This window comes from Tamandua tetradactyla, chromosome 12, assembly GCF_023851605.1.
Source record: "Tamandua tetradactyla isolate mTamTet1 chromosome 12, mTamTet1.pri, whole genome shotgun sequence".
In the NCBI taxonomy this organism is placed as follows: Eukaryota; Metazoa; Chordata; class Mammalia; order Pilosa; family Myrmecophagidae; genus Tamandua; species Tamandua tetradactyla.
Genome location: NC_135338.1, coordinates 65,875,601 through 65,887,671, shown reverse-complemented (window position 1 = coordinate 65,887,671; position 12,071 = coordinate 65,875,601). Strand labels below are relative to the sequence as shown.

The 12,071-nt window shown below is 36.3% G+C and overlaps 1 protein-coding gene across 5 annotated transcripts in view; it reads right to left on the bottom strand.

Annotated features, from left to right (window-relative positions):
- Positions 1-539: 539 nt before the first annotated feature.
- The window catches only part of HMG20A (high mobility group 20A), a 90,624-nt gene continuing 79,092 nt past the window's right edge, over positions 540-12,071 (bottom strand). For 4 of the 5 annotated variants that reach the window (XM_077123681.1, XM_077123683.1, XM_077123682.1 and 1 more), the window contains 4 exons: positions 7,723-7,798; positions 6,796-7,011; positions 5,931-6,073; positions 540-2,942 (listed from right to left, as the gene is read on the bottom strand). In XM_077123681.1, the coding sequence (XP_076979796.1) occupies positions 5,937-6,073; positions 6,796-7,011; positions 7,723-7,798 (429 nt within the window). In that variant the 3' untranslated portion in view covers positions 540-2,942; positions 5,931-5,936. The remainder of the gene's footprint in view (positions 2,943-5,930; positions 6,074-6,795; positions 7,012-7,722; positions 7,799-12,071) is intronic. The other variant, XM_077123684.1, reaches the window with a different exon arrangement.

The following is a 12,071-nucleotide window of genomic DNA, read 5'->3' as shown; positions in this document are numbered from 1 at the left end:
ATTCGGTTAGCTAATTTTACCCTTCCAACAATAGTTTACGAGAGTTGAGGTAGGTGTTATGTCAGAAGAGGAAACTGGAGTTGAAACAAAGCAATACTTACCCCATGCCACACAAGTGGCTACTTGGGAGAGCAGCAGGCTTTGGAAGTCAGGTTGCCTTAACTCCAAGATATTAAAAACATGACAGAAATAGGTAACAAATGGTTAAGTAGTGGTTAAAAAGCAATTATTTAACCATACCATCTCTTTTATCAAAAAATTCTCCTATCAAGAGGGTTGAAGTCACTGATTTTAAAAACAGACTTCTTTCAAGTTGCCTCCAGAATACTACTGCTACATTAAAATGAATTACAGCCCACTGTATTGTTATAACACACATTTAAAGAACTGAATTCTTAAACGGGTTAAGACACATTTTGAATAAGCAATTTGTAAAATGAATGTTACTTTTAAAAGTGTAACAGACTTGATGATTAATGTAGAGTTGACAAAGTCTTTGGGATAAAAGATAAAAGTAGGATTTTTTTTCATTACAATGCAGATAAAACCAAATCATGTGCATTTGACAGAAAAATTTTAATGAGGCAAATGTCAAGCAAGCATATTGACTCCTTACAAAACAAAGAAAATGTAAAAGTTTAATTACAAAAACACTTGTACAGAAAACTTGGCATTTCAACAGTTCCAAACACATGTAATACAATTTTTTTTCTAAAATTTAACTTTGTCAGAAATAAAACACCTTGTCTCCCTTTCTTCAGCTGCTCCTTGTTTTTTAAAAATGTTTAAAAAAAAAAGAAAATTTGTAACACTGAATAGACAACAACTTATTTCTTGAAAAGAACACGTAAGTGCAAAAATCAAGCTTCTTAATGAGAACAGTAATATCTAAAAATTTATTGGGAAACATGAATTAGGTGTCACACTAGTCTACGACCTCTTTTGCCACTTTATTTGCACGGAGAGGAGGGACACACAGATTCACAGAACTTGAGAGTTTTGGGGCAGCTGAATCCCAGCCACCAGTAAGTTAGGTGAGTAGCTACTTGGAAAAAGCTACAGTTCAAAAGCAGGCTGTTTTTATTATGAAAATGATCACATATTGTAGGCTCTTGAAATCTCTAGAGTACTCCTGAATATGCAAATGTTTCAAGTCAAAGTTAGGTCTCCTCCCTAGAGTCAGAAGAATGATTATCTTTGGACCAAGTTACAGCCTTTCTGGTCACATAGCACTGTTAATGAAGCTGCACAGAAATGAACACACAGGTAAAGCAGAGAAATACTAGGAGGGAGAAAGAAAAAAAGGAAATAAAGCATCTGGCAGAAGGAAAAGATAAGCTTCCAGAGCAGGGTTAGATATCCTTCTGTCACTGAGTTCCAGCTTGGACTTAATAGGAAAGGAGGTCTGAAAGAAGTGGCAAGAACAGCATGGGAGAGAAGGAAAATACAGAAGAGCAGACAATCAGACAAGATTTATAGCAATAGATAATGATGGGCTCTTATTTTAGGAAAAGTTGCCAAGTGGTGGTTTACAGGCTTGCAGGGAAATTTGCTGTGTGTTTGCATAAGTTCTGTTTGTTTGTTTCCTTTGGGCTAATAAAGAAAACAGAGGAGGAGATGATGAGAACACAGGATGGCATAGCAACACAACAGGGAGTTTTTGGCTTTTCACTTTTGATTCAAGGGCATACCGTGAAAGAGACACTTTCATTCATTGGCTTTCAGTGGCTGGTATGATGCCTTAGACAACGGGCTCAACATACTCTGCTTTGGTTCTAAAGATCTCAGCTGCAAACTTGTGCTCTAGAGCATCAAAGAAAATGACCCTGAGGTGAGAATCAGAAATGCTTCTTACCTTCTGCTGTTTTTTTTTTAAATCACTGTCATTTTCACATGGATTTAGCAGCTAAAGGCTACAGAAGGAAGACAAAGGACATGAAAATTCCTCCATGCCTTTTGTTAGCTGGAAATTATTCTGAGTGTTTCCACCTACCAAAATCCACGAATCAGTACATCTGAAGAAGACTAGGATGCTCTAAGTTCTTACTTATGGTAAACTTTGGGATTTCTTCAATACCAAACGAAAGCCTACGCTTTCTCTTTCTCCCCTGTTTACCAATAACCTTTGTCTCAGCAAAAATGCTCCACAAGACATTGCCAACAGAAGAGTCTTGCTGGGTCTGGGTCTGCATGTATGTGGAGGAGCAATTTGCTTAATAAACAGCAGGTAGTACCATCGAGGAAGGAAAAAGTACTCTCCTTCAGGGCAGCAATCACAAAGCCTTAGTGAGGGCTGGCACCCACTGAACACAGCCTTGATCCACAGGGCACTGTCAACAAGAAGCTCCTTTCTTTGGAGTCACAGCAGGGCAATGATGAGAGAAGATTGGGCCTGTCCAATGAGAAACTCTCCTTCAGAACCCTGCTGAGCAACAAAGCCCAGATGTCAGACAATGGAGATGTATACCTTGGTGGGGGTCAAGGGAAGCACAAAATAATCCCAAAGGCATTAAAAAAAAAAAAAGTGACAGCTAGGCAAGAAAACTGGAGCTCTACTGATAAAAGGGTCCAATCTGAATTACAACAATGGTAAATCTTCTTTTCTGCCGCAGATGTAAGTTTCAGGGTCACCTAGTCAGCAGAAGATATGCAGATCCACTTTAACAGAAATGAAAATGATAGGAAACTGAAGACCTGGGAGAGGGTTTGCACACTGTCAAAGCTTCACACAAGGACAATTTCATCGGAAGTTCTTATACATGTTCCTTTTGCTGCTCCCTCATATGGTTCTTGGGATGAAGGCATTCAACTGAGCATAATTTCTACCCAAAGAAAGTGATCTGTAGGCCCTCCCTGCCCCACTCAGTTCAAATTTCCATCGATGGCTTCTCCTTCCTCATAAGTAAAACAACTTTTTACAGAACACTTCGGAGCTCTAAGACCTGTAGAATAAAAAATAAAACAAAAGATGACACAATGGGTAAGCACTGCTCAGAAGAGGTTAGGACTTTGGGTTAAAAAAAAAAAGGTTTATTTTCACAAAGGTTAGGTGAGGAACAGGATGAATATAAACTACAGAGCTCATAAAGCTGTAAGCAGGTACTCTTACTGAGATATTTTAGATAACATTTCAGTGAGAAACATGGTCCTGCTCCAGTTCAGCAACAATGGGGAGGTAAGAAAACCATCAGCTGAACATAGAAAAGCAACTATAGGGACAAATATGATGATGGAAAAGAAGTATGCTGAATATTTTAGTTCAAAGAATGTTATGTTCAATCAAAACTAATTTCCCTCATGTATAAATCTAAGCATATCCTCATGTTAGGAATTTTTGTGGGTATATGATCAATAAATTATGTCACACTGATAAAAATCACACGAGAAAGACTTTTCCAAACCTTAATCAGCCAAATATTAGTCATTTGGTTCTTAATCTATATTAAGCACTATATAGATTTTGATAGCTTATATAAACTGGTCACCTCTAAACATGAAATTAACCCAAATTGCTTCTCCTACAACCCCACTTTCTCTAGGTACTAGAACCAAAAAGAAAGGTAATAGCTGAGATAATTCTTCTATTGTATATCTATACAAATAAAGAATGGGCTGACCAAAAATTTATAATATTATAATTACTGGATTGTGATATTTTTCTATTTACTTCTTGCATATCCTAATCCTCTCATTCCAAGATTTAGTGCTTTCCACATACATACATCCTCTCCCCCTTCTTATATCAATGTTTTAGAAACCTCACCAAACAAGGGTTTAGATTCTTATGCTCTACTACTGGACTTTGTACTCATCTGCTCAGGTATTATTAGGTAAGATGTGATTTCACATCTTTGGGACTGTTCCTTCATGTAAAATGTTGGGATTTCTAAAGGTTCCTTCCAGCTCTAATATGCTCCTCTAAAACTTGCAGACCATTAGCTTCCCTTTATTCATTGGTCCTTGAGAGCAGATGAAACCTGTGCCAAACTCATGTTAGAGCAATTAATTGCACCATAAGTGCTGGGAACAAGAGGTCCAACTGTCTGTACATATTTGTATAATGAGGCCAAGCTAGTATTAATCACAGTCTTTGCAATTTTTTCATTTGACAGTTTTGAGGGGTGTGGGAAAGAATTCTTAGTTATGTCTGCATGGCCTTTTGTACGAATCTGTAATAATATAACAGTTCATGTTTTCATGTATTATTTTTTCAAGGGCAAAATATTTGCAAGTTAAAATTAAGGATAATGGTGAGATTCTAGATTTTCTAGGATATCTCAGAAAAGAGATACTATGATTTAAGATGGTTAAAGATTTGGGATAGTCTTATTTGCAAAATGCCATTTTTGGCTCAATACTTGTAATACCTGCCCTACACCTATGTGAGGAGACACCAAATTATCAGTTACTGTGTTCTTTCACAATCTTCCAGTTTCTCTCAGTTCTTTCTTTTCAAGCCTACAAGAGTGCTAATTGAAAGTACTGTGTGAAAATGAGGATGATGAACTCCTAAAAATCCCAGGCCTAGATTTACAAGCTGTTCCCTTCATAAACAGCAGCAATAATGTCACTTCTTTATTCTGCAGGGAGTTTAAACATCTCTTAGAAGTATGATTTGTTCCATCTGGCTACTCACTAGAGGGACAGTAATCCTTTCCCCATATGAGCATGGCTGAGTCTAAAATATAATGAATTGCCTTGTACAGTTACTATTCAAGGGCATGACCAAAACGATAAGGACTTCTGCCTTTGCTTCTCCTGGCAGATGTTGCTCATCAGACAAAGAATCATAGGTTTTATAAATACTTATACATGTCTCAAAGTTAAAGCGATCTGGTGTGTGTATATATATATATATATATATATTCAACCCTTGACTTAACATTTTAAAGAACATATCCTACTGTTCACTTGTGTTTTTGTATCAGTATATGGTCACTTTATCAAGTGGCCCAACCCTAAGATTTCCATACTGTTTATAAGTCTGCAGGTCTGGAATAATTTAATAGTCCAATAGACCAAGGACTATGGATTTTGTGGGAAGGCATACTAACAGGTACTTTATCTCTAGGAATGTGTATGAACAGTGCCAATTTTTTTAAAGAAATGATACCTATTTACCGACCATTAGTACTAAAAAGGTTTACATGGGTAGATCCCTTTCGAATATAAACTTTTTTGTCCCATGAAAGCATATAAGAAACTAACCCTTTGTTGAATATGCTTCTTAAAAACTTTACTTTCTCTTCTCTATTTTTGTGTATTGAGAGTTTGGCTGTTTTTTCATCTATTAAATCAGGGCATTAATTCTTTCTGTGTATAGTCCACATTAACATTTAACATACAACAGTGGTGAATGAAAAGCATCTTACTTTTGTAGGCTTATTACAATGTATATTAAGGGCAGTGCAACAGTGGCTCAGTGGCAGAATTCTCACCTGCCGTGCCAGAGACTCAGGTTCAATTCCCAAAGTCTGCCCATGCCAAAACAAAAACAAAAACAAAAAACCCACAACACAATCTATATTATTTTCCAGGGAAAAGGAAGAAGGTTAACTATTAAGAGATATTTAATTTGTGCTAAGTGCTGATTTTGGGGTACTTTTCTCTAAATTTCTCACTACTTGTTAATCATTTGGGAAACTAATAGCCAAGAACATAGCCTAAATGACAAAGCTAGTATCCAGGTCCAATCACAAAAATCATGCTCTTTCAATTACACTAGACATTCACGAGAAAAATCTATCTGGATCCTCTTTTTTTCTAACATTATTTAGTACATTTAAAAACCATGCAAAGGGAATCTTAATCAAGTCTCCAATTCATTTGTTTAATGAAATTCCAGGGTCTTAGTAATATTGATAAAATCTAACGCCTTCTTATTTTTGATGTGTTGCCCTATAAATAACCTCATATCAGCAAGGACTCACCATTCCCTAACGATCAAGCCTGTTCACAACTTCTCGAACTGTAGCTATGAAGTTTTCATTGTCTTGGGGATTAGCTAAAATAATACTGTGCAGTCTGTTCATATATGAATCAATGGTGTCCACTGTAGGTGTCTCTCCACTTCCTGAAGGGAGATAAGAAGACAAGAGTAAGAAGATCTTCCCATTCACTTCAACCAGAAAATCTGAGTTCTCAGAAAAAGGAATTGTGACCCTGACGTGATCTGTGCCATAGACAGCATTTTAATTTTAGAGGAGAGACTTTTAGATAGTACAGAAATAAAATTAAACCACATACTCTAAATATACAGGTGGACTATATAATTGTTATACAGTATGTAAGAGTAGGTACATATAACAAACACAGGTTAAAGACAGATTCTCCCAGCTTTCTGTTGTGACTCTCCTCAAAATGAAACAGTATGTAAGAAATACTAGTATCAGTTCTCTTCTTCTTTCCCATTAAAATAAAAAACAAATACAAAGCAAACAAACATATATATGCAAGAGAAAGTGCTCTACTCAAGGATTTATTAGTTTCCATTGTTCTGAATATCAAGTTAAGCTTAATAGAAAAGAAAGAAAAGAATCATCAAAATTTAAATGAAAAATTTAAACTAGAGTCCAAAATTTTGGATTATTTTAGTTAATACAGATTCTATTACATGACTCATAGAAGTTTCTGGGTGGGGAAGGGGCAGAAATCCTTATTTTATTAACTTTCCTCTTGGGGGAAATTTAAGCCTCACCCCCCCACCCCCCACCACAAACAGTACTCCTATCCCCATCTACCCTCCCACTCCCCATACCTCCTGTTACTGAAAACACTCAGGCAAGATGACATTACCAGGCAAGGGCATGCTGGCAAAGGTGCTGGTCAACACTTGTCGCAGGGTTTCCAAGTGCTGCTGTAAGACGGTGTTGCGGCTCCGCTCCTGGATCACATCCACTTCCAGCTTCTCCACTGCTGTGCGCATACTCTCCACGTGCTTTTGCAGGGCTGCATTTCTTTCCTCAAACTCCATGTTAGATTTGCGAAGCTGGCGGAGCTCTGCCTCCCGAGCTGAGGATATAATACCCCAGAGAACACATGCAGCACTAGCAGTCCCAGAGGAATCCCAATGACTCTTAAAAGGAAGTTCTGCTCAGCTGCCTCTAATTAGAATTGTTTAGCTACCCCACCTCATCTCCCTATTCTCATTATGGCATGCCAGATAGTAATTCCAGCAACAAAACTCCTAGTTCCCCAGAGCTATTTTAATTCTTAAAGCTGCTTACATTCTATATATAAGATTGCAAGGAAGAGTTGTAACCCTCTTAAGTATTAAAGTAGTTTTTATTTGTTTGTTTGTTCATGCTTTTCAAAATAAGAAGTCTGAGGGGTTTTGCAGAGGTATCCTGGGAAATACAGCTGTGGGTCCCCATTTTTGCTGAAATGGGATTAGCTTTGATTTTATATTTTAGGCTCCTATGGAAGCTTTCATTTGTATATAGGGTTACATGACTAAGTGTATGAAAACAATTAAATTAGTGTTTTATATTTATTCCTTTGGCTCCAGACACCAAAGCAACTTAGACAACTATGGTTAGCTTTCCATCACTGATCTTTTGAGTAGCTAACTTTAATCAACTGAAATAAAAGCAATTATTCTGCCTTCCAGACTAGTCCTAAGAAGGGATATTACTACCATCACTTTTGAGCAATGAATTTCTCCTGAGAACCAAATCCTTCCCACACACCTAAGATACACTAAAAGATAACTTCAGTAATCACCTTTGCTGTGGTTCAGGAATTCCTCTGTAAATATAGGGATGTCAAAAACAGACCGTTCCTTTACCTCTGTTTCTTTCTGTGAATCAATAGTAACAAAAACAGTTAATTCTTAAATAGAAGCTAAATTAAATCATAATGTTTGAAGGCATAATGTCTTCCTTAAAGAAACAGTAGGGTGAGCAGGAATCTATCCAGATGAGGCTGTAAGGAAAATATATTCACCTTCTCACTGGATCTGAACTTCTAAAAAGCGCAAGCAGGTTAATTAATCAGCTCTCTCAGATATAAAACTGCTGTGTAATGAAAGAACTTAAAAAAATCTTCATAAACCTCCTTAATGGAGAATATGGGAACCATTTCTTAGCTATGTGCTTTGAAGAGTCAATAATACATAGTTCTGAAAACTGGTGAGGTGGGAATTGAGAAAGGAAATTTCTAGGTTTTTTTCCCCTCTGCTTCTGCTGGCTATTCATGCAATGCTCTCTGAGATATTAACTATCCAATCTAAATTTACAGAGTGGACAATAAGAATTTTAAGCAGCGATCTGCCAGCCATGGGCAATAATAATGGGACTCCACTGGTATTTCCACTTATTTCCCAGGGAAGCTTATACTTGGGGTTCTTTTAGACTTTCTTCAGACCCAGAAACAAGCAAGCAAGCAAACAGAGAAAAACCAAGAAGTAAGATATAACCAGATTTTAAAATTAAGAAAGTCAAGGGTTGTGAGAGATAGAAGAGAATAACAAAGCCTGAAATCAATTCATCAATAAGCCATTAAAAAGTCTCAAAAAAAACTAACACTGTAAATATATTCCACAATGATCCTTAGGAATAAATTTAGTATTTGCAAGATATTTACCTACCATTTCTACAATGACTTTGAAGTGGAAATCATTATGAGTATAAATTATAAGCTTCTTACCATGGTATTTAAAATCCTACATATTAAGATGGTAAAGAGGAGAGTGGGAAATAAATACTGAAGAAATTGCTAGTATAATCTGAAGATTCTAGAACCTCTATAATATGAAGAACAGTAAAAAATATCTAGAAATCACTTCTATAAGAATAAGTTTAAAGTCAGAAATAGAACATATTTTTCCTACTTGTACCACCTCTAGCCTTTTATTTTTGAACACTTTGGGTATTAAATAAAAAGTCAAATATGGTCTGGTGCCCAGTAGAAAAGTTAAGTGGTTAACAGCCTATGAGGGAATTCTGACAGCTAAGTTCCTATTTTCATGCTGGTATCTGCCTACTAAGGGGGCTTCACTTGTGTGAACTGTCTGCCAATGGCAGATGATCAAGATAGACATCGAAGATGGAAGTCTGAAAATCTGAGTATTTACCTGAGGGAACTCAAAATACTTAATTTTTACCCTTTTTCCTTGTAAGGACAGTGAGTTTCCCTGAACAATTTAAAAATAAACAACAAAATTATCAATAAGAAGACCCATTTTCAACATGCAAGCTCTGCCTCAAGCCAGTTCCTAGTGCATTTCAATGAGAACTCTAATGTATGGGCAAGAAAGGCTGGTTCTAGAAGAGACCTTAGATACATTTTATAGTGGCTTTCTCTCAACGTTGCTGGCTTACCACATGCTTTAATTCTGTTACTGAGCTGTTGCAGGAAAATTTATGACAAATAAACATAATCCCAATTTGTATCAGGTCCAATAGATCATGCATAAGACCACAAATGACTTAGAATAAGAGTCTTATGATTTTATCATCTTACCTTGTTTATTAGTATCCTATTGCACAGGCTTTTGGAGATCATGTTTCTAGCCATAAGTCTAACTCTTTGCCAGCTGCGATGGGTAGGTGAGGATGCTTGGCTCCCATTATCATGGTACCAACAGACCTCTCCAAGGGTAGCAGGTCTTGATTACCCTTAGCTACCTGAGTTATCTTCTGCTTTCTTTAGCAGAGCAGTTCAAACGCAGTTACTATGTAAGGGCAGGGACAGCATACCGCAGGTATAATAACACACTGCCCCTTGGTACAGATTCTTAGAGTGCAAAATATGATACATTAAAACAACGAAACTGCTCAGTGTCTGAAAGGCAACACAGAAATTCTATTTAACGGAGAAGTGGTAATAAAAACCATCAGCGCACACACACACATACAAACAAAAAAACCAAACCACACACACACAAACAAAAACAAAAAACCATCAGCACTCTCCCATTATTGAGTACATTACTAGTCATAGAGAGGATCCTCCTGGGGGCTCGGTTATACTTAAGCTGCTCAAAGGATTACTCAAGGGATTAAAATCATATAGAATTGATTACCTCTTCATCAAAAGGGTTTAATTTGTTCAAGTTGAGTGTCATTTTGTCATGTCTCATAAATTAAAGGAGAAACAAAATTATTGTTTCTATCTTAGTCTTCACATAAGACACAGATACTCTCCTGAGACTAACCCTAGCTGACTCCTGGGTCCAGTGGGCAGGCTTTTGATATGAGAGAAGCAAGAATACTCTTCACTTTGGATTTTCATTCTATATTTTGAATGGAGGGTAAGAGAACAGAGATCCTTCTAAACTAAACCTATTTTGTTGTAATCTAGGCTCAAGGCCAGAATTTCATAGAAAGTGATATGCTTATCTCAAGTGCCCTTTACTTTAGGGAGCACTCTTAATATTATGTGCCAGTTGAAGTGCCCCATTGCTATGCAGAATGGCTTTCAAGTCAGCAGCATTTCTTTAGCTCTAATATACGCTCTCCAGTATCTGCCTTGGTAACAAAGTCTTAGGAATCCAAGTTCCATATAGGAATATAACAGATTTCTTTATACAAACCAGTTTCTGTCTAACTGGCAACAAAGTCTGATGACATCTCAAGCAACTGGGCCCCTTTTAACTTTCAACACTTTATTCTGTATATTGTTCTATGTGCTGCCCAAAAAATGCCAGACTGGGATACAGAAGGCCTTGGTTTCAGTCACACTGCTGCCTCTAACTATTTCAACAAATGATTCTGGGTAATTTTACCATTTTAGGTAAGTCATTTTCCTTGCTGGCAAAATGAGAAGGCCAGATGAGAGGATCTCTGAGGTCTCAGGAGTCTAAGATGAATTATAGGACTATTCTGTTACATTTCTCATTTTACTCCTCATAAGGTAAGTAAAGGTATATAAGCGTGTATTTAGAATCCAGGATGTTTCAGGCACTTTGCAAAACAGTTGCTCTTATATTAATTTACTCAAATGTTCAAGCCATTTTATATACCCTGGGGTGGTCTCTCCCTACCCTCAATCCACATAGGACTGTAAGGCTTGATTTAGTTTCTTCTCCTTCATGGGGTTTACTGGGTTACTTTTTAATCCATAGTGCTCTTACATTTCTTTATTCACATTATACTAAAATGTTACGTGTGAGGAAATCATATATAACAAAGTATAAGTATGTTTAAAAACTGTCAAAACAGTTCTTTTATATTGCAATTAGGTAGTTTATGAAAGATATTAATCAATGCAAAATGAAAAAAAAAAAAGATAAACTGAGGGACATTAATTGGACCAAGAACCTTAAGAGAGCTTTTTCCCAATGTGGGCATACCAACAGAGATTTATAGAGCCTACTGTATACATGTTTGAGAAACTACTGCTGGCTTCCCACCTACTCTCCCATGCCTGCTCTTGTTTTTTTTTAAAACACATGTCTAATCCTGAAACAGAAATCACACAAAGTCTGTTTTTTATAAATCATATAAATTACAGAAATTCATTAGAGACTAAACAATATATTTTCATAAAAAGCTTCTTTTCTCAAATCAACAGTAACAACGTCCTTGACTGAATAAATCTACTTAATCTTTCTTAACTACAACTATTTCAACTATACTGAAGACAAAAATTCAACATATAGTTTGGTCAGCCAAATCCATAGTGATGAAATTAATCAGTGATTAATTAGAAAATGTAAGCTCTACTATTTTAGATTACTCTCCAAATTCTCTTCTGTAACTATTAAGGGTAGAGATTCCATAAAAGGAAGTATGAAAATTTTGTGATATTGGTAGGTGGGCACACAGACAAAAGAAAGGAGAAATAAATAATTATATGAATATCTGGAAGACTGGCAACATTATTCAATTATGATTTAATTTATTGAATTAATAATGGGGTATACATATAGAGTCTCTTAAGCAAAAACTATTCATAACATTTCATTCTAACTACAGCATGGAGAGTCATACATGGGTTAATATAGGATTGTATGAAGAATAAAATACTAACAGTTATACTTCTCATACATCTTGATAATTCATGAATGGTCATAAGTATATCTGACTTTTGAATATGAATCTTTTCTCTGTGTTTTGAAGGTAACCAAA